This window comes from Pagrus pagrus (genome assembly GCF_965226575.1).
Source record: "Pagrus pagrus genome assembly, chromosome: 13".
NCBI classification, from domain to species: Eukaryota; Metazoa; Chordata; class Actinopteri; order Spariformes; family Sparidae; genus Pagrus; species Pagrus pagrus.
In genome coordinates this window covers 12,288,118-12,310,800 of record NC_140197.1, presented here as the reverse complement: position 1 = coordinate 12,310,800, position 22,683 = coordinate 12,288,118, and the positions used below count along the sequence as shown (strand labels likewise).

General features: G+C 42.7%; 2 protein-coding genes across 2 annotated transcripts; one reads left to right on the top strand and one right to left on the bottom strand.

Annotated features, from left to right (window-relative positions):
- The first annotated feature begins 3,889 nt into the window (after positions 1–3,889).
- napsa (napsin A aspartic peptidase) lies at positions 3,890–10,085 on the top strand. Its single transcript, XM_084370493.1, has 9 exons — positions 3,890–4,073; positions 4,870–5,023; positions 5,964–6,087; positions 7,179–7,297; positions 7,450–7,649; positions 7,897–8,019; positions 8,339–8,483; positions 8,706–8,804; positions 9,372–10,085. The coding sequence occupies exons 1-9, from the start codon at positions 4,006–4,008 to the stop codon at positions 9,531–9,533; spliced, it is 1,194 nt and encodes a 397-aa protein (XP_084226619.1). The 5' UTR covers positions 3,890–4,005; the 3' UTR covers positions 9,534–10,085.
- Positions 10,086–11,394: 1,309 nt separating this feature from the next.
- On the bottom strand, positions 11,395–15,213 carry mief1 (mitochondrial elongation factor 1). Its single transcript, XM_084370491.1, has 5 exons — positions 15,089–15,213; positions 14,680–14,833; positions 14,399–14,579; positions 13,757–14,028; positions 11,395–13,508 (listed from the first exon to the last, which is right to left on the bottom strand). Exons 2-5 carry the CDS (start codon positions 14,824–14,826, stop codon positions 12,669–12,671), a joined length of 1,440 nt encoding a protein of 479 aa, XP_084226617.1. The 5' UTR covers positions 14,827–14,833; positions 15,089–15,213; the 3' UTR covers positions 11,395–12,668.
- Between the last annotated feature and the right edge of the window lie 7,470 nt (positions 15,214–22,683).

The following is a 22,683-nucleotide window of genomic DNA, read 5'->3' as shown; positions in this document are numbered from 1 at the left end:
TTGACGCCACTTTTCCTTTAGATCTTTTAATTTTGAATCCAGTGACCCAATGAGTCTTCGTGCACCTTCATGTCTGTACTCTTCTCACGCCACGGATGCCATTCGTGCCTCCTCCTCTTTCATTGTCATTGTCATCTAAATAGTCCTGAAGGTGTGATTCCCCAGCTGCGTCACACAACAGAGAAAGAAGTGTGTGGGTGGATCCCCTTTTTGCAGAATTTCAACATATACGCAGACAACAAGTGGAGAGAAGGCTGAAATCTGTCAACACTGTCGCTCAGACACACACGCACACAAGCTTGTGTCAGTTAGGAGGACATTCCACTGATTTACATTCATTGCCCGGAGACTGACCCTCATCTTGACTGGAATGCATACCAAATATTAACCTTAACTCTAAACAAACTTTGACCTCAAACAACAATCCTAAAGTGTCTTAGTTTACCTTGTGGTGACCAGCTTTTCTTAATGTCAACAGGGCTAAGTCTGATTGATGATGGAGGGTTTGTGTGTGTGTATGTGTGTGTGCGTGTGTGTGAATTTTTTGTGTGTACGTCAGTCTCCATGTCAGAGTGTTTTTGTTTTCTCCGTTGGGGAGATAACCTGAAACCCGTCCAACAGGCAGAGCGAGTGTCCTTTCGGCGACGGCTTTCACACCTTGTCATTTGTCCATGTCAGAAAGAGCAGCTTGACTCATGACTCATCAATTTCTCACATCACTGTGGTCTGGATCTGAAGCTCTTCTGTAATAATTCATAATTGCATGTTACCATGTCTGGTATTTAAGGTGCGCAATCTCATTTCAGGGATGACATTTTGATCAGAAGAGAATGGGTTATCTTCATTGACTGATTTTTGATGACTAAACAAACTAAATAAACAATCTTTCTTTGTTTTCATGACTGAATAAACTGAATAAACAAACTGACCTCAAAGGACAACACAACATGCTGTTTCACTTTGTTTATATGTGGCGGACCCTGCCACCCTTCTGGCTTCAAACAGTGTTCTGGGGACCTTATTTTCCTCTGAGAACAGCTAGTAATTTAGTTTACTTAGGTATTTAGAAACAATAAATATTAATGAGTTTGTATTATTACCTCATTCTTAACATGAATATTAAAACTCTGAGATTGAATTTCCTCTCCAAAACTGCTAGTGCCCCTTTAAAAGAAAAGTTTGACATTTTGGGAAATGCATGTTCTTGCTTTCTTGCCAAGGGTTCGATGAGAAGATTGACACCACTCTCACGTTTATGTGCTTAGCATAAAGACTGGAAACAGGGGAAAACAGCTACCCTGGCTCCATCCAGAGGTAACAAGTGTCATTTTTCACACTTTTACATGTGTTTGTACAGATTATACAAACAAGATTTAACATGTTTAATTGTGAGCTTTAGAGGCGTTGACAGGCATTAGAATTTCATACTTTAGGACAGCGCCAAGCTAACTGGTTTCACCTGTTCCCAGTCCTTACGTTAAACTAAGTTAATTGGTTGCCGGCTATATCTTTATATTTGAGTTATGAGACCTCTCATTCACAATGAGTCTACTCATCATGAGGACTACAACTATGCCTGTCAAAATAGTGTTATAATGTCTTGGAGATTTTTTAAATTTTTTTTTTTACAGCTTAACCTTTATTTTGATAATGGATGAAAAAGAGAGGAGACAGGAAACAAGCGGGACGAGAGGACACATGGCATGCAGTAATGTTGACAGTAATGGACATTCCCCTGTCCCTCTAACCAGGGACATTGTGATTACATGATCAGTGTCTTAAAGGAGCGGTTCACCCAAAACTGAAAATTCAGTCATTATCTACTCACCGTCATGTCGGTGGAGAGTCGTGTGAAGTTTCGTTCTCTGCAAAACATTTTTGGAGCTTCACAGCGAAGCAGCGCTGCAGCATTCTCCTGAACAACTGAAGGAGATGGGGACAGAAAGAAAAAAAATATTTAATCTGATTTAATCCAAATGTCCAAATCAGAGATCCCAAATAATTTGAAAAGGCATTATTTACATCCTTTAAAAAGGGTGTAAATAACAACTTAGGGATCTCAGGGCTTCCATAGACTTAGATTACACTGGATGAGCGGTATGGAGCCATTTTATGATATTTTTCGGTTGTCCTCCTCCACTGCGGTTGTTTAGGAGAATGCTGCAAAGATGTGTTAAAATGCACATTTTGCCATTTAATTTTGTATTTATTGAATTTGAATAATAATTGTATGTTCTAAAAAGTAAGTATACACTATTTATTTTTTGTTTAATGTTATTAAAGTCTTTAATGCTTGTCTGAGCCTCCATTAATATTGAACAGAGGGGGAACAGTATCTGACAGTAATACTTCATGCTGTTAGGATGCGTTCCCCCTGTTGTAAAATGGTCAAATTTAATGATATCAGCCTGAAAATCACAGGACTTATCTGTTGTGGGGAAAGAAGTCAGCAGTATGAATTTGAAAGATGTGTGAGCCTCCTTTCCTATGGAACAGAGGGGGAACAGTATCTGACAGTAATATTACAAGCTGTCAGGATGCGTTATGACAAAATAGCGATTTATATTTAGCCTATAAATGAATGAGCACACTTTCTTCCAAAAGTCCATAATATTCAAAATGAAAAGTCTCTCACAAATATAATATTTTGTATTGATAGAAATAACAGTAGTAGGTTGTGTTAATAAAGACATAAAAACACAAACATATGTGCTGTTGTCCCAGTTTAAAAATATAACTAGACAGTCATGAAATTTGGATTTCACATAGCATCTTCACATAAAACTCGCTAAAAAAAGTCAGTTTTGAACCTTTGCTCTCTCCACAGTGCCTCTGTGGTACGAGCACAACAGCTCGGGGGCGAGCTTTTTGTGAACGCGCGCTTCCTCCGCTTCATAACTTGCTATGTCTGTAAAGTCAACTTGATGATGCAATCATAGTGACCTCAGCTTGGGATCATTCTCTTTTCGAGGGACAAGATACAGGTTTAATTTTTTAAAAATGGTCCAAATTTTTGCAGCACAGAAAAACATGTCCTGACTTTCGGTCCGCTAGTATGCACTGGACTCAAAAGTCTTTTCCATGTCTCCAAATGTCCATGTCTTTTTGAGTGTGCATTGCAGAGTTGCTTTGATGCTATAGTAGTACAGTCTCTAAGCCAAGGCTAATTTTCTCAGACATTTGAAAGCTGCCTCCACAGCTACAGAGGACACAATACAGCTGTTTTCTCCAGCTGAGTACTACTAGACTGAACTTGATGTTGGCCATTTAACAGAAAACATGTGTGGCATACCAGGGACATGGAGTTTGATAGATATGGGACTCTACCAAGCAGGGATGGTCTAACAAAACTATAGTGAGTATTGTAGGATTCAGTGTTTTTGAAGTTTGACACGCAAACATTATGTTTACAGTTAATTTCTCCCAAGGCTCAAAAATATGATGGAATTGCAGCACCCCTTTAATTTAAATTGCAAGATTGGGCGGGGTGGCAGTGTCTTTTATTATGCTTGTCAAATGCAGAAAAGCCAGTCAAGGCACATCAACATCTTGATGGTTAATGAACTCAGTTATCTGTCAGTTTCAGTCTACATGGTTGGGTTTATAAGCTCTCTGGGGAGGAAGTATTCATCAAAATATTAACAGAACGTGCTCTTTTATATGAAAAGTTTCCTCAGGTGAACTTTAAAACATTGACACAACGTGCCAGTGCGTGCTCTATCACTCATTTGACAGTTTCATCACAACTCGTGACTGTAAACACACCTTGTGCGCCGGTTTAGAACGCGGCATGATGGCCATCCTCTTCAGCCAATCAGAAGGCGCTGCTGATTACCCCTCCTCCAATCACTGGGCCGCATAACGTGCAAAACCGAGTGAAGGCGGATATTGCCGATTTGCCTTCACTCCAGCTCTCTGCGTCAGTTGAGAAAGTAGCGTGTGTTTGTGCGCTCGTTAGTAGAGGAAACACTACAAAAAGTGTGTGTTATTTCTACGAGGAGAGAAATGACACGGCTGGAGATGTTTTACATCGTCGCGGCGCTGCTGGTAACACAAAGCGCCGCCATTATCAGGTAAAGACTGTTTATTAGCTGATGTTTCGGCAGCTAACGTTTACATCTGTGCCTGCGTTCCTTCATAGCAACAGATAGCAGCATCAGGCTCCGATGGCTGCAGGTGAAGTACACTCGTAATAAGCCACACGTGTTTCCAATAAATACGCGTTGAATTATTGTGAGTTGTTAAAAAAAAAGTATTTAGCTGTGATAATGACGCAGTTAAAATGATGCTGCCACTTTGCTCAGTTTTGTAGTTTGAGTGTAGAGAGTAGAGACGAGCGCTCTGTAACAGGAAGCAGCCTCCTCTCATGTCGTGACATTTATATCAGATGGAGGAAGTGTTCAAATCTTGTACTTCAGTAAAGTAGAAATACTGTTACAATTAAAAGTCGTACCTTTTTTAAATCTTCAGAATAGTGTGTCGATGTATTCATGTCTTCCTCACTTTAAAGGTGCACTATGTAGTTTTTGGGGAAGAGTTATTAATCGGAAGAGGAAGATCTTCCTTGACTGATTTTATGCCTAAAATAAATGTTTTCATGACTGAATAAACCTGACCTTAAAGGACAACACAATTTCAAAAACTGATTTACATTGTTTATATTTGGCGGACCCTGCCACCTTTTCAAGTTTTGTTAATCTAATCTATCTATTGCATCATAATTTATTTGTTTATCATATTTTGTATTATTAAACAAAGTACTGGAGTAGAACCATAAAGTAGCAGAAAACAAAATCCAGTATAGCGCTCGAGTAAATGTACTTGCTTATTTTCCACCACTGCATTTAATTCAATAATGCCTCGTTTCAGAGTTCCCCTTCATAAAACCAGAAGCATGCGCCGCCTGATGAGCGACAATGGGATGTCTTTGGAGGAGATTCGTGCTTTAGCGAAGAGCACCGGAGCGCCAGACAGCTCTCCCTCCCCCAAACTGCCCGTGGAGAGGCTGACTAACTTCATGGATGTATGTCCCTACAGTATACTTTAATTGGCAGTTAGAATGACAGTTCAGTCATTATCCTCTCCGCTTGAGGTTGATAGTGAGAGAGCGCCCCACAGTGAGCCAGCAACCCTGTTGGGGAGAGCAAGCTTCTAGTGCCTCCAAACAAATGGGGAAAATGTCCGTCACACTTTTCAGTTCAATCCAAGAGTTTGGAGTGGAGGAAGGCACTGTGGGCCAAGAAAAGTTCTGAAGGTTCAATATTTGAGCAGCATTAACAGTAAGAAAAAGGAGGAATGACTAAGTAAATATTACACTCAGACAATCACGATATCATGGGTTGACTTTTTTGACTTTGAAACATGAAATGGGGACAGCTTACTCTGCATTTGTTCCCTCATGTAAAATTTAGTTCTGACTGTCGTTTCAAAAGCTTGTGTTTTATTTATGATAAGTTTAAGCCTGTGTATTCCTGCCTTTTGTTTTTAGTCAAAATGCACTACACTTAAAGTGGGAACAGACACATTTCCCCACCCCTAGCATTTCCATGTGGTGTTATTGTTGGTGTTATTGTTGCAAAGACCACATCAATTTCCGTTTTCCTCACACCAGCAACTACAAACAAAACAGAAAAAAACGTGTTTATTTATTCATTTAATAAATAAGGGGACAGAAATGGTGCTAGACTGTCAGCCAGACTGGATCGACCTTTAAGCCTCCATTTTCTCAAGAAATTTGTTCCCAGTTTTTGTTAAGTGGAAAACAAGATTTATGGGGAACCAATCAAAACACAGATGGTATCATTATTCTATAGCCATTACATTGTGCAATGAACACATACTGATGACGTGATGTGATAAAACTTGTCTATTGCCAGTTTAATGTTTAATCCTTCTTCTGATGCAGATGTAGAGGAGGTTTCACAGCAGATCTGTGTTTACGTTTAGTTTTTTTGTCGCCTCAGGCCCAGTACTATGGGGTGATCAGCATTGGCACCCCTCCACAGGACTTCACTGTGCTGTTTGACACGGGATCCTCCAACCTCTGGGTCCCTTCCATTCACTGCTCCTTCCTCGATCTCGCCTGCTGTGAGTTCGCATCTTTGGGGAAATTACTCACTTGACATTCTCTGTACTGCCTGTGTGTCTGTTGGCTACTTCCTGGAAGATGCTCACGGTCACAGTTGTGACTAAAATACAACACTTATTCTCATTATCCCTTTTTAGAGTTTGCTTCTCCTCAGGTTCATTCCCATTATCTGTTAAGTAATTCTTATTCACAGGAATGTTGAACTAAAGTGTAAACTAAGGCAGTGTTATGATAATTGTAAGTAAAGTCTAAGTGGGACAGGAGTTAAAAAGTTACCCATAGGAGAGTCCCAGTGTCGTGTAAAAAGGAAGTAAAAGCAAACCTTGACCTCAATTGCATTCAAATGACACTGAACAATGTGAAAGACACTTTGTCCCAGGTTAGATTAAACCGACAGACTGTCAGTGCAAAATTCCCATCAGATCTGTTCACCATTGTGAGTAATCATTATATCAGACAACCATACCGTAACAATGGTTGACATTAAGATTTCAAGATGGAGTGAATTCAATATCTTCCAACCAGAAGTTCCTATCAGGTAAATGTAATGTTTCCAAAGTCACCTGGTGGTCATTATTTTTAGGATTATTTGAGTAAACATCACCAGGCAATCCTTGAGTCCAAAGTTTTAACTTTTGTTTACAGCGCCCTTGAGCAATTGGCTGGAGCGCAGAAATGTAATCGGATGACAAATTGACTTATTAGCCACAAAGAAGAGATAAATATCAACCCCATATCTTCTAACATGGTTAAAAAGGCACATCCTGCCCTTGTTCATTTGCATCTTGGATAATATCGTGCAGAATTATGGGTGCAGCATTGCATCACTGTAGGAATTACAGCTCAGATTTGTTCAGTGCAATAAAATGTGGCAATTAGTCCCTGGACACAAACCTGTAGAAGTCCCCAGCTACATCTACACAGACCCCTAAACTGAAAGGCAGAAAATAAGTGTGTCTCTTTCTAGTGGTTTTGTGTCCTTAAGATCTGTGCCACCTCTCTGGCCCTGTTTAAAACTATTTTAGTTATTGGTGTGTTAACACTAACGGTCTGTGTCCTGCTCATTGTCGTTTGACTCTTCTCTCATCAGGGCTTCACCATCGTTACAACTCGAAGAAGTCGACCACATACGTTCAGAACGGCACAGAGTTCTCCATCCGGTACGGCAGAGGCAGCTTGTCTGGCTTCATCAGCGAGGACACGGTCTCTGTGAGTTTGACACGTGCTCGCTCACATAGCCCTTTTGTTTAACTGCATTCCTCAATTTTGCCGGTCACACCATTCCTATTATTTCATTACAAAACTTGGTGTTTTCCATCAGTAGTGACGTCTCTCTCTTCTTCCTGTTTCTCTGCTCGCAGGTTGCAGGTCTGCCTGTTCCTGGCCAGCAGTTTGGTGAAGCAGTGAAGCAGCCTGGCATCACATTTGCAGTGGCACGGTTTGATGGGGTCTTGGGCATGGCCTACCCCTCCATATCAGTAGCTAATGTCATCCCGGTGTTTGACACAGCCATGGCTGCCAAACTGCTGCCCCAGAACATTTTCTCTTTCTACATAAGCAGGTTGGTCTCTGACAGAAAGCAAGCATGAATAAAATAAAAAATAGTCAGATAAACAGGCTTTACTGTCGATGGCTCCTGTATTGGTTAAATTTGTCTGAAGTTTCTTTTCTACTGCTGCACCAAAACCCAACGCCTGTTATGAATTCAGCAACTGTGTGTGGGTTTTCACACTCATGACACTAGTTGGCACATTTTGGTATTTCTTGCTAACTCAGACCATTCTGCTTCTGTCCGTTCTTCCTCTTAGAGACCCAAAAGCAGCAGTAGGAGGAGAGCTGATCCTGGGAGGGACAGACCCCCAGTACTACACCGGAGACCTGCACTACGTCAATGTGACACGAAAGGCCTACTGGCAGATCAATGTGAACGGGTGAGAAGGAACCTGTGGCGTCATTATTACAAGGAACTGGGAGTAGTATCAAGGTTGACGCACTTTCTGTTCTGTTTGTCATAGACAGAGTTCTTAGTTTTGCTAAGGCTCATTCCTTTTTAACTGTAAATTAAAATGGTAGCAGGTGCATGCATGAAATAGTGGTATTTCCTTTGAATATACAGTCGAGATGCTGTGAAGTCATAATCTAGTTTAAATTTCATGGTCTTTTAAAAACTGCATCACGGCAACAAAACAAAATTTGAAGCAGAAGTTGGAAGTAAACTAAAGTATCTATTCTCTCTCGCCCACCCTGCAGACTTCAAGTTGGCAACCAGCTCACTCTTTGCAAAGCCGGTTGCCAGGCCATTGTTGACACGGGAACGTCCCTTATTGTAGGTCCTGTGGAAGAAGTCAGAGCGCTGCAAAAAGCCATCGGAGCTCTGCCCCTGCTGATGGGAGAGGTAAAGATGATGCATGAAACACAAAGCTAACTTGACAGTTGCTGCATGTTGATGTAACTTCTAACGCTTTCTACTGGAGCCGTTGACATTTGTGGTCCAGGGTTGCAAAAGCTGCATTTTTGACATTGCTGCAGATTGATGAAACATAACACCAAGACTCACTTTGTTTTTTGCTTCTGAAGAAATTTCAACACATTCTTCTCTACTGTGCTTCTTCACTAGTACTGGATTGACTGTAATAGGATCCCATCTCTGCCTGTTGTCTCTTTCAACATCGGGGGGAAGATGTTTAACCTGACTGGAGAGGATTATGTCATGAAGGTATGAACACTCGTGTCAGATGGATAACTTGTTTTAATTCAGTCACTGACAGTTATTTTATATAACGTTATTTAAATTATGAACAGATGCGTCTCCTCCATCACACCAAACAAACTGTTAGTAGCAGCATATATTCTGCTCAGCCACTCTGATCATTGTGTTGTTGAAATGTGATGTATGTCTGCAATGATTGGAAACACATTTCCAACCACCTCCAAATGTATCTTTTATCTGATTTGCAAAAATAGCATTTCATGTGTAAAATATTTTTCAGTAAAGACTTTCAAAGATCAATCTGGATAATTTTTGAATATGCCAAAAAATGGATTTGGGCTGGCAGTCATGACAAATGACCTGTCAGACTCCAAAAGTTATTGCCATTTTAGTGCAAAATGTCTTGCCATACAGGGGACTGAATTGAAAGCATTTTATTAGGAGGTGATCTCCTCACCACCAACATGGACTGGAGGAACAATTAATGATGACCAATAACTTGTTCAAGGAACATAAGTGCTGTGAACACTGTCTTAAAACTGACTGATATTTCGTCTTTCTCCTTTGATGCAGGAGACTCAGATGGGTATGTCGATCTGTCTGTCGGGCTTCATGGCCATGGACATCCCTCCTCCTGCAGGCCCCCTGTGGATCCTGGGAGATGTATTCATCGGGAAGTACTACACTGTCTTTGACAGGAACGCTGATCGTGTTGGGTTTGCCCCAGCCAAGTAGTCTGCTAAATACGCTTAATCTGCAGTGGTAATTTAACTTTAAAGATCACTTCAAGCAAAACTACATTTCACCACTGTTGCATTATTTGATTTGCAGCAAACCAAAGTATTTAAAGCTTGTATCTGCTCATATCTGCTTAGAATAATGGAGTTTACATGAATATGGATGTTTTTGCCTTTCACACATTTAGCGAGGAGTGTGGATGTTCTTTCTGCCACTGAACAAAGGGACTGCTTAACTCTGTTTCTTGCACGTGTATGCAAAGCTGTCTTTGAGTTTGAGCTTCATCTTTAATATGGCAGGGGTCAATCAGAACTATGCATTTGTGCTTGAACTTTTGAACTTAAGATGCTTTGAGGGAACAAAAGTTTCATTCCTAGCAACTGAACCACATTTCCAGTTTCCAATGTCTAATAAAAATATAGCTGGAGCTGCTCTTGTACACTGAAGGTATCTCAGGATGTTTCTTAACGCGCCATGTGAATTTTATTACCAAATGTCACTAAGTGAACTTGAAATAAATCAATGTCTTGTCAAATTTTGAAAGAATGGCTTTGGATTGAGTGTTTGCTTCCTTTTTAGAGGGGGAAAAAACACAGTTTAACCTACAGAATGTCATTTGTAACATTTAATGAAGTATACAAAGTGCTGCAACGTTCAACTCCAGAGCTGAACTTTAAAAAAAAAAAAAAAAAAAAAAGCTGGGGAAAATACAGAGCATGCAACACAGCATATGGCCATTATGCTCTCCACAAGGTAGAGGTAGAGATCTACTTTGGGTTCATTTCGTTTTTTTATAACATTATAAATGTGGCACAGTGACTCCCCTCCTGTCAGCACAGTAGTAACTTGTAGCATAAACCAGGTCTGCAAAGGAAGACACTTAATATGCACACAAAGATCTACTGTGGATTCATTTTATACGAGTACATCCAGAACAAAGCACTTCATGAAGCACAATAAGTGGTACTTAACATGATGAATTAAATCAATGCAAATAATATTCGGCTCTTTTTGGTTACAAATGTACAATAAATACAAAAATATTCACCTGTATCTCCGTTATTATCTGGTTGATTATTATTAACTGAACGCACAACGGAACTATCAACATATTGTACACTATACAGACAGTGGGACGGGGGTTGAGGGGACACTTGCTCTGTAGTAACTGCATTTGTTTTTTTCATTCTAAGGCTAAAAGTGAGAACAAAAAGCAACCATGTGATTATTTGGACAACGTGTTTTGAGTTGAGACACAATGTCCACCTGGCAGCTATTGTTTTAGTGACTCCACCTGCTGTCACCTGCAATGCATCAAAAGTAGCAGGCTGATGTCATGGGATACCTTGGCTATCAAAGCTGCTTTTACATAACAGAGGATCTGTGAGTTGATCCCTCTCAATCAGATCACAATCTAAAGGATTAGCACCTGAAATCTATTAATATATAGGAAGACCTGGCAGGGCAGAAGTAGTGATCATACCTGCAGGTTATATGTTGATGGTGCCATACACTTACTTGATGTACAGGGTCAGAATTGACCGATAACATGGCCTAATTGTATACTTCTAATCCATGTCTGGCTACCTACTCTAGTAAGACTGGTCCAGAAGGGCAACTACAAGTTAATCAGGGTTTAATGTGGACAGGGTTTAGAGTGTGCTCACAGACACACAAATACAGGACTACAGAGGTGACAAGCCAGGAACCGAAGTTAATACTGAGGCTAATTCACCAAATGACAAAAACCTTCTCCTGCAGGTGGCTGCGAAAGGTCCTCTCGCTACAAAGATCCAGATTCAGCACAAGCTAGCGTCAGCAGCTGACAATAAAAAACAGTCGATGTTGAATTTAGTGATAGAGTAGAAAGAGTTTAAATTAAAGCGAAAACCAGCAGACAAAAAAACACTTTCAGAATGTCCCACTGAGACACACTCGTCGTTGCAAATCTACAACAGAACACGCAACATTTTGACAGTGCAAAGTAACCCGTGATGGAGGTCTTTAAAGATAAAAAGGAGTTAAAGCATATCAGACCTGTGTAAGCAACAAATGTGAGCCTGGGGAAGAAACCTCCTGCTCATGACAAACAAAGAGCAGCTGTGTGTGAGACGGACAGTCACATGGAAACATTTTCCAGTCACGCCAAAATAAGTGGATGATAAGATGGTGGTGCTGTATTGTTTAGTCATTTCCACGAACCGCAGTTCCAATCTGTGAGTGTATTTTAACGGTAAATCAAATTGGCGTGAAATAGAAATATTAGAAAGAGACATCAACGTACAACTCTGGTGTATATTCATCGGTTTCTAGATAAACACATGCAAGCTGCAGACATTCCAATCACAGCCGAATGTTTGTTTTCACACATCCCTGCAAACATGTAAAGCTTACATCATGAACACAGCCACTGTATTAATGAAGTTTTCCGGAAAAAGACCTGGATTTCAAACTGAGCTCTACTGAAAACGCTGGCACTGTTTGATGTCAGTGCTAACAGCAGGCGCATAGAGAGAGATCTAGCGTGTCTTTACCTCAAGAATGTTAAGTCTTTCAGGTAGATCAAAGATTTATTAGCTTAACACAATCAACTTTACATTCTCTCCCCAACCCCAATACGGAGGCACGGACCCATCTCAAAACAGAGTAAACAGCATTGAACTGCATTGGACACGTCTGTCCTCCCAGAACTCTGAAACCTGTTAAGACAGCTTGAATTCAATAAAGAGGTACATACTCTGTCCCAGATTTCATGTGTTTCACTTCCATTTTGATATGAATCAACCAATCAGAGTCCAATCCCTCCATCCCAGTGTATCAGGCTCTAATAGCATGCCTTCTCTTAACTTCATTAATACAGTGGCTTTAGTGAGCGCCACACACTCCAATTGGCCTTCACTTTCAGAGATTAAAAGAGTATTTGTATGATCTCACATATACAACTTTCATGTCAAGACTCACATTGATCTTAACTGCTACCGTGTTCATCAAGAGACATTTAAGATGAAGAGACCAGGAGAGAGGATGATTTCATGCACTGTTTTCGTTTCCAGAGACCTCATTATGGCTCGAGGTCACTGTTCACCACAAACAGAGGTGTGCGTTTCAGAGCCACATTGCTGTGCAGTGACATCAGGGATGGGCCGGATGTTCCACGGCAGTTCTCAGCAGCCCCTCCGGATCTGAAAGGGCGCAGTAAAGCGTATACCCCAGCTCGTCCACCTCATGTTCAGTCAGCTCACAGAATAAATTAACTTTAGGGCTGAGGGCACATGGCAGCCTCCCGGCCTCTAGGTGTCCCACTAATGCCCGTAGCAGCTGAAGGAAGCGGTCGGCCAGCGCTTCCTGGGTCCAGTCTCCTTCTTTTTCGCACAGCAACAAGATGGCGTTGGTGAGCTGGCTGGCGTTGAGCCGGGTAAGGGCGGGGTTGAGCTTGCACATAGCCTTCGCCACCTTCAGGCAGGCGCACCGGCAGCCTCCGTCCTCTTGGTCCAGGGCCCTGAGTCGTGCCGTCTCAGCCACTCTGAAACTCTGCCGCCACAGGTTTTCATGGCGCTCTGCAGCGAGACGATGAGGTTTGGCAATCAGCGAGGTTCCGTCCTCCATCACAAGTAGAGGTAGGAAGTCCACATACAGCTTCCGGTCAGTCTCGTACTGCACCTCCAGGGTCAGCGTTTCTGAGGGAACCACAGGACGGATGATGTAGTCGAGGACGCTCCCTATGGCCGGCCAGTTGATGGAGCCAGCCACGAGCTTGTCGAAGACCTCGAGGACCGATTTTGGGGAGAGGTAACCTCCAACCATGCAGCGGTCCCAGTAACTGCTGTTCCGTGGGAAGTACTCCAGATTCTCCCTGCGGATGAGCCAGAAACCAGGGACATTCATGATGGTGTCCTCGCCAGGGATGGACGACCACAGGTTCTTCTCCAGGATGAGAGGCACCATGAGCTGGGCGTGGTCTGCTGTCACCACCTAGAAGATGGAGGAATGAATACAAATTAAAGAAGCACTGACAAAATCAACAGCAGTGATATTATCTGCATTTACTACGCCCTTATAGTTATACCTATTTTAACTAATACACAAGGGCAATGTCGGAAAACAACAACAAAGTTACTTAAATAGAAAACTGATGAAAAAGATTAAATCAATATGCTCAAATGAAGTAAAATCAAAGCTCCTTTGTCTGAACATTGGACCAAATGTGTGTAACCTCTTACCTGTAGGTCGTCATACAGACTGCCACTCAGGTACATCTCTCTGAGCGGCATGTCAGGCAGTTTGGCGTGTAGGAACACTCTGAGCTCAGCACAGATATCCAGCGCTGCCCTCCTGGCCACAGCCTGCTCCTCCGCCGGGATGTTCACATTACACTGGTAGAACTCCCACAGATGTTCCTGCAGGGACAGGCGCATTCGGGCCCGCATCAGGTCCGACTGAGTGGCACCGCTGCCTCCCACAGCAGCTCGACCCACAGCCCTCCGCAGACAGTCTGAGAGGATTAGAAGCAAGTGAAAGTTAAAATATGGATTTGTGCAAAATTCTGTTGCATACTTCTATATGATGACTTTTGAAGGGGAGACGTGTTGTTATCAAAATGGTAGAATCTACAAATACTAAATTAAAGGGCTTCTACGGCATCTGAGAAATAATAACATTAAGGTTCAACTACATTAAAGCAAATTAACATAAAACAGCTACTACAGAGAGCTAACACCCACTGTACAGAAAGAGCAAGATTCCTCCAATTAGGCTGTCTGTCAACAGACAATTGGCTGGTAAATTTAACATGAAAAATATATTTGAAACAATGATGGAGAGGAAATGTATCTGCAATTTCAGGGGCACTTTGTTTTCCTCACCTGGTTCAAAAGCATGTGATGAAGTGGGCAGAGACTGCAGCGACCTGCTAACAGTAGACTTCATGTCATGGTTCAGTACCCGCGGGGACGAACCCATCCAGGCGGGCTCCTCCCAGCTTCTCTTTCCTCCCTGCTCCATCTTGGTGGGGCTGGTGGGAGCACTTATGGCACGGTCATACATCTGCACGACAAAGAATTGTGTGCACGTTGTTCACATTAGTATGGCTGTTTAAGTGGAGTGCGATGGAGAAAAGTTGGGTCATAAATCGCTTCTCACTTACTCTTTTGACGGCTAGTGTTGCGATGCCAAGCATGGCTGCTCCTCCCACTCCCAGCACAAGTTTGGCATTGGAGAGCATGAAGTCAATGGCTGTACCGATCCCATTGTCGTCTTTCTTGCCTTTGCGGTCTCCGTTCACGCCCGCCATCCTGGCACTGAAAACAGAGGACATTACGACAGATAAAAGGTATTTCCTTTGTTCTGTTGCTTAGCCCAGAGGCTACCACAGAGTATGCAGTGTAACCAGATTCTCAAATGTAACATTATTACACAAACAATTGAGAGAACGCCTGTCAATCAGCACTGATTAAGTATTATACATACAGAAGGTTTATCAAAGTAACCACACCTAATATCATCTGACTCATGAGATCTAAACTGTCCACCATTAAAGATATCTGTAAACCCACCTGGGAGATACAACTCCAGATGACCTTTAACCCGCCTCCAGATGACCCGTGAACCCTTTCCCCCCTACATAAGCCCACCCAGTCGGCTGCTGAGGAAGAACTGGCCCCTCTTCAGCGCGTCCTCCTTATCCTCAGGTACTGTCAGGGCCTGGCAGCGGCGAAACTCACGAGCCACAGCACGACGATAGTAATTGCGGTCAGTGTGCTGAAGGTGACGCCCTGCGCGGAGCAGCGCCCGGTACAGCTCCAGCACGGCACTGCGAGACCAGCCGCCCATTAGGGACCACACATGGAGAGGGGGGACACCCTGGCACCTGGGAGGAGGGCAGCAAAGGTTACGATGAATGGAGTGAGAACTGAGTGACACTGCAAATCATGTGTAAAGTACTAGAAAGGTCATGTGGGATCAATTGTATCTGGTTATCATGCTGGGTCCATGATCAGGGATGATGTCAGAGGCCGGAGGTGGAGGAATGGGTGAAAGTACAGTCACAGTGAGGGAGTAGGGGTGGGGAGAGGGAGCAAAAGAGGTCGACTTATCTAAACAGTTTATGCAATGCACTGCAATGCCAGAGAGAGCCAGGGGGAGCTAACAGCTACCTGCCTTCGACTCTTGAATAGTGGTCACTGTTCTGAAAGGGCAACAGTAGTATGTCAAGGATATGATCCCTCAGTTCATCCATCTTCAATCTGTCTCTGCTTTGAAGATAACACATTATATTCCCATTTCAGCGAGTGCCATCTTTACACCACAAACCTGCGCCTTTGCCAGTTTAAACGTAGCCGCTATATGAATCAAATGGCTCACAGTCAACAACATTACAGCCTCTCAGGTGCAGAGTCAGCTCATACAGGCTGTAGCACCAGCTAACGTTAACAACCATCCTGCAAACGTGACAGTTTAAGCAAGCTAAACATCGTGACTCATCGACTCCCTGATTTCCAACGACTGCTATGTGACCACTGCCTCTACAGAAGGTGAAATACTGGCATTGTACGCTGCCGAGGTTCATTTGTCTGTAGAAAATGGCTGGCTCAACGGAAAAGTCACACACCTCCTGACTAGCTTGTTAGCGTAACACGCTAACTAGCTGTTAGGCTAGGAGAGCGCTGACCTTACCTTCAGCCAGCCTTGCTGACAAGACACGCTCGTAGAAAAACGAGGAGGACATTGCGGAGGCAAAAAACACAAGTTCACACAGAAAGTAAAAACAGAGGCCAACCTACGTTTGTGAAAATAGACCAGAGATTTTATCTTCAGACAGAGACAGAGCTCTGTTCAAGCCGGGGGTCAGATTCGACAGTGGCAACCGGAAACTAATAGTCCTCTCCTCCAAACTACATCCGGGTTATTATCAATTTCTTACAATACGTCATAGATTTAATGTAATATATTTATAAATGGTCACAACTTTATAATAATATTTCATGCTATGTTTATGATAATCATCTACTTGCCAAATCTGATTTATTTTACATGATTGCATTAAGGAATCATGTTGATTATGTTTGTGTTTTTATCATGGATTTTAATGATGTAAGAGTTATGGTTTAAAGACATATAAGGTAGTCTTTATGCAGTTAGTCTACCAAAAGTGCTGCATGGTATATGCAAGCTGTGTTTTATTGTAGGCTAGATATGTCAGATAGAGTTAGCCATGATAAGAAACTACATCCTCTCCAAGTGTTGATTCATGTAAATTCTTTAATTATATCCTACTGGAAAGCACCACCATGAGACAGATTACAGCTACATAACTGATCATCCTGCACCATTTTTCTACTTTAGACACACAAATGTTGCCAGAGTGTGAACCATTACGATGTCATATTAGGTGATGTCTGCTTGAAGTTAAAACTCTACTGTGCCTAAAATGTAAGTGGTTTACGAGACAAAATGCTTGTGTTGTATATTTGTGCACACCACAGTGTGTTTATTAGGGATGGAATACGACTAAATACATTTACTAAGTACTGTACTTAAGTACAGATTTAAGGCACAATGGTATTTCCATTTTATGCATTTAAACTTTTTCTCCAATACATCTCAGAGGCAAATATTGTACTTTTTATTCCACTACATTTATTTGATATCTTTAGGAACCAGTTACTTTACAGAATACAATTTGTCATACCCTTCCTTTCAGTGAAAACTATGTATCCCCACATTTGGTGATTTTGTGTTGGATTGTTTAGGATAAAAAGAATTAAGTGTTACATTACGAGTTGAGAAAATTCTCCTATTCTTAACTTTATCTTGGAGAGGGGTGATGTCATGTGTCTTGGCAGGGCGACATCTTCAGGGCTTCTTACATTCTTCTTGAGGCTATAGGTGAGCAGATGCTGCTAAGCCGTTTTCTGTAGTTCATTTTTGGGGAAATATCAGTATTTTTCATGTCAAACATTTATTGTGATGAATATTTCAAACTCTTCAGACTAGAAACATTGTATTTCTTAAAATATTTGGCATGTTTTAACCAGAAACCCATTCTGTGATGTTCTCCCTTTGTGGATGTTTGCGGACAAATGCGTCCATTGGCATTCTTAATCACTGGATGAATTTGGCCCAGAACATTATATTTGTGTGCAATAAATGATCTAAATATTAAATAAATTGACACTCTGTACTGTGAGACTGCTCTCGTTCATTAACTAAAATCAAAATTCTGAACCAATGCTGATGCCGCCATGGTCAGAGGATCCTGGTCACAGATCTCATTGACTTCGTCAGTAATAAATACAGATGGAGCCTTTTATCTGTTTAAAAAGTAATTATTACTTCATTAAAAAGAGAAACAATACATTATTCATATGTCTTTCACAAAAATCCTTTAAATACAAAGACAACCTGACAGAAAGAATTTGCTTACATAAACGATAATACAACATGTTCAAGGACTTTAACAAATGTGTTCCTTTATATTGTCCTTAGATGTTCTTAACAACCTATTCATTCAATTTATACCCCTTAACTAATCATTTTGTCAACAATGTTAATAAATCTTTAAGAAATTGGGGTCCTCAAACAATTCAAGTTGAACTTAAAGGATTAGTGTAATTTCATTTTGCACTTACATTGATGCGAAAAACAAGAAATCCAGTCCGAGCTTTAACATTTAACATTTTAACAATGACAGATTTTCCTTCTTGTAACCTCAGTTTCAACTTACTCAACATTTAAAGCATTTTCTCTTTTCTGCGATGATCCTCCAGTTTGTATTGCAGTGCCAAACACTAAATTTTCATAAACATTTTACTCTGAAGGGTTCAAGGGTCAGGTAGGACTAAGCTGGAGGAAGCCATGGACACAGCACGAAAGATCATAGTGAGAATGAAAGTCCCAAACTATAGATAATTGAGGTGTCTTTGTGGTATACTTTCATATTGTATGTTCATCTTATATCACATCTGATGGCCTGAAAATCTGTAGAGAACCTCTGATCAGGGCATGTACTTCATACCCTTCATCCTTGGAATGATATGTAAATCTCTGATGTCATCATGCTGAAGCAGCCAACACACGTAGCGCTCTGTCCCCATGCCCCATCCACTGGTGAGGAGTGGTTTCACTTGCCGCATGTTAATGTACCATTTGTAGGACTGCTCTGGGACTGCGTGTTGCCTGAGGGCCTCTTGTACGATCTCAGGGGTGGAATGACGTTCACCAAGACCCACAGTCTCACCCAGCCCCAGGAGAAGGTCAGCAGCCTTGGCTTTGCTCCGCCCAGTGCCCTCCACATATGCCTGGTAGAAAGGAACACCTAGATGGTCCATCTCCGTCAGCCAAACAGCACCACCATATTTCTCTATCAAGACGCGCTCCCCTTTGCGTGTTAGCTTCCTGCCAAAGTGGGGCTGGCCATCTTGGACCCATTCTACGCAGTCAGCAGAGGGCATCATGGGAATGGCCTGGTCTAGAGGGACTCTTGGCAGTGGGGTTTTTCCATCCAGCTTACTCAGCATGGTTGTGACATGTGTAAGCGTCCCGGCAGTGTTGAGGATCATATCTGAGTGCTTCTTCAACATGGACTTCGTAAGATGAGCCAAGTATCCCTCTGCTATGGACATGGCATTGTCCATGTCACCCAACAGTTCACACTCCACGTGGTAGAACTGGTTCAAGTGTGTGGCATCAGGATCTTCCCCTCTAAAGCTGGGAGATATGTAGTATGTCCCTGGCAGGTTCTCCTGGAAGCGAAGGAAGTATTCAAGTACAAATTGCATTGAGTCAGCCAGGTAGATGTCCTGGCCCAGCAGGTTAACAGAAACTGGCTCTGAGTCAGATCCCAGGCCCATAGGCGAGGAGATGGTGTCTGTGGTGAGAGGAGTTAGAGCGTAGGAGTACTGGCAGGACCTGTGGAAGTATTCCACTGTGCTGTGGAAGAGAGTGTTCTGAATCTGGAACAGGTTGCGATACCACTGGCTCTTGATGGCAAGTGTGGGGTGACACTGAGGGTTTTCCCATGAACGAGGAGGCCTGCACTGGGTAATTTTTGAGTGTATCTTTTTGAGGGCCTCATGGTCAGCAGCTGGGCCATCCAGTGATGACACATATCCAGGGTAGCTTTGGAAGCATTCTGGTTGCAGCTCAGCAGGATTGGTGCCATCTGATGAAGGTAACAGAGGGATCAGCTTGGCATGAGCATAGTCAATCTCAAAGCCCTCAAAGATCAATGCAACGCCTCGAGCTCTCATCCCCTCTTGTAGTAGTCGGGCAACTTTGTAAGTGGCTAAGATCAGTGCTTTGAACTCAGTGTCCTCTAATTTAAGGATGTCACTGGGCAGTTGTTTGCGTGGCACCACAACAGTTAGTCCAGGAGAGTTCGGGTATGGTGTCAGGAAAGCAACATGCTCACTGTCTTCCCACACTCTCCACTGTTGCTGCTCTCCACGTACAATACGACTAAACAGATTGTCATTGGAAGCATCTCCAAAGAAGTCAAAGCAAGAGGGAGCATTTGGTGTTGGCAGACCGTTTCTGATTTTGGCTTGAACCTGGGCCAGTGCTTCATCTTCCCAGCGTGGACCACTTTTTGAGGTGCAATAGCCTGGATCATAAGTGTGGAATTCTTCCTCACTGGCAAGATGGGGCTGCCACTTTGGCTCAAGACCATGAAGTGGGAGCAGTCTGATTTGTGCTGGCTGTCCAGGGGTTGGATTGAAAACCAAGGCACAGCGCTGCACCCCCAATCGCTCACATAGCAAGTTTGACACAGCTCTTGCTCCTTGTAGCATTGCCACAAAATCAGGTGTAGCTAACTGGAAGATGCTGCTTGCCCCGCTATGAGTTTTTCTTGTCAGAATGGTCGACCCAGGGATCCAGGGTTTGGGATTAAGGTAGGCAACCAGCTCATCTGTTTCCCAGATAACATCAGAGAAGTTATTTCGGGGCCTGAGGACCTCTACTCGGGAATTGCCGTTTATCATTGAAGCCACAAACATCACGCCAGCGTTTGTTTCAATGATGGCATCATCTTTAGTGTCAACGGCAATGATTCCTGCACAGATCCCATTCAGATCTTCGGCCATCACTTCTCTACATGCCTGCCTAAGGCTATAGCCTTTGTGATGGTAGAGACTAGCAATTTTCTGTGCAACTGTTTGCCTCAAAAATGCATCTCCATCCCCTGAGCAGGTAATAGCTACCTTATCATCGGCATGTATTCCTGCCCCTACAACTGCTGTATCCCCAACTCGCCCTTTCAGCTTTCCTACTAACCCACCAGTGGAGGATGCAGCAGCTAACACACGCCAACGATCCAAGGCCACAGCTCCAACTGTCTGAGGGTGATTGTTTTTTGAGTTATTTCCAGCACTGATCTTTGCATTTAACTCTCTTTGACGTATATCAGTGTAGAAATACTCAGGCCCAACAGGCTTCTCTTTCTCCTCAAACCCCTGCAGAAACTCTTCAGCCCCATCTCCCACAATCAGTGCATGTGAGCTTTTCTCCAGGACACACCTGGCTGCTTTAATTGGGTTCTTCACACTTTGCACACAAGCAACAGATCCTGACCTCTTTGCATTGCCATCTACTATGGTTGCTTCCATTTCATTTTTGCCATCTTTGTTGAATACCGAGCCTTTACCTGCATTGAACAGGAAGCAGTCCTCCAGAGCTTCCACTGACCTCTGAACTGCATCCAGACTCCTGCCACCTTGTTGAAGCACTTGGGATCCAAGGGTTAAGGCTGTCTGTAGAGCAAACTCAATAACCCCAATCACTTCGGTGTTCAGCATCATCTCTTCTCCAGCACCACCATGGATCAGCAGAGTATAGTCTGTGCTCATGCCAGAGGTGGAGTCAACAATGGTTTTGCCACTGTTTGGGCTCTCTGGACAGTGATAGATCTCTCCATTCATTTTCTCTGTTTGACCCTGTTTCAGTTGACACTCCAGGGCTCCCATTTGGCATGCAATGGCATATCTAACAGCTAGAAGCATCACTAACTTAAGGTTTTTCTTTAGGCTTTCTTGAATCTTCTCCAGTGTCTGAGCAAAGCTCCCTTTTCCATTAAGTACAATGCGAACCCTGTCTTTCTTCCCAAGGTAGGTAACAGCGAGCTGATCTTGGGCATAAACATTCCCTACTCCGCACTCAACACCCTCCATCAGATCTGTACCTGTGAGGTACACAGATGGACACCCAAAGGGGTCCAAGAACTTCTTTAATGGGTTGTCAGATGCCAATGATCTACGCAGGGCGGCTAAATGGGGACCGACACCTTTACCATTTTTGGTGTTTCTGATGAGACTCTTATGCTCCAAAAATGCAACATGGAACAAGTGTAGGAGGTCAGTGGTGTATTGGACTGTGTTATCTGGGCCAACACAAGATGCCAAGGCACCTACTAACTTACGAGAATGCATGGTGAGTGAGTATGTAGGATCACATCGGCCATGTTTGTAGTGCCGCATATGAGTAGGTGTGACAAAGATGTGTTTGGCAGCGGTTTCCCCAAGAGTCTGTCTCAGGGAAAGCTGCAAGGAGAAGTTGATCCAGGCATCATACAGGCCTCTCTGCCCTCTGAGAGTAGAAAAGACATCAGGATAGGAGGGCACATCAAAAGTGAGAACTGGGTGTTTTGCTTTTAAGTCAGGACCTGGTTTCGGTGTATTTACGCCTTGCAAGGGGAACTTTAGGGAAGTTGGACAAACAGAATTAACATGGTTTACTTTGACAGACCCATTCACATTTTCTGTGTCAGTATTGACTAGATTTAAGTCAGCAGATTCTGACAGATTGTACACAAGCTCAGTCACAAGTCCAGCCACCATTCCATCCACAGCACTGTGTTCAAACACCATCCCAGCTGTGCTGTCCTTGAACACCACCAGGTTCACCACCTGTCAAATAATAGAAAAACAAAGAGTGGTTTGTTTTTTATAGTCAATTCGACATCAATTGGCATTCTGACCTTTGTCCATAATAGCAACAATCGGTTACTGATGTGTTAAATTTATATAATTCTTTACTTTACTTATAATTCTTCTTTTTGCACATATCAAGAATCAAGGATTAAGCTTGGCTTGTTAACATAAAATTAGTTAGGAATCTGATCTCAGCTTGGTTTAAAACCCTTATCCAGATTCTA

Excerpts from the sequence above, each read along its gene's own strand:
- napsa (XM_084370493.1), top strand. The coding sequence starts at position 4,006 with ATGACACGGCTGGAGATGTTTTACATCGTCGCGGCGCTGCTGGTAACA. Across the intron at positions 6,088-7,178 it reads CTTCCTCGATCTCGCCTGCT|GGCTTCACCATCGTTACAAC; the intron begins GTGAGTTCGCAT and ends TTCTCTCATCAG. Across the intron at positions 8,805-9,371 it reads GAGAGGATTATGTCATGAAG|GAGACTCAGATGGGTATGTC; the intron begins GTATGAACACTC and ends CCTTTGATGCAG.
- mief1 (XM_084370491.1), bottom strand. The coding sequence starts at position 14,826 with ATGGCGGGCGTGAACGGAGACCGCAAAGGCAAGAAAGACGACAATGGG. Across the intron at positions 14,580-14,679 it reads CAACACTAGCCGTCAAAAGA|ATGTATGACCGTGCCATAAG; the intron begins GTAAGTGAGAAG and ends TTTGTCGTGCAG. Across the intron at positions 14,029-14,398 it reads ATCACATGCTTTTGAACCAG|ACTGTCTGCGGAGGGCTGTG; the intron begins GTGAGGAAAACA and ends TAATCCTCTCAG.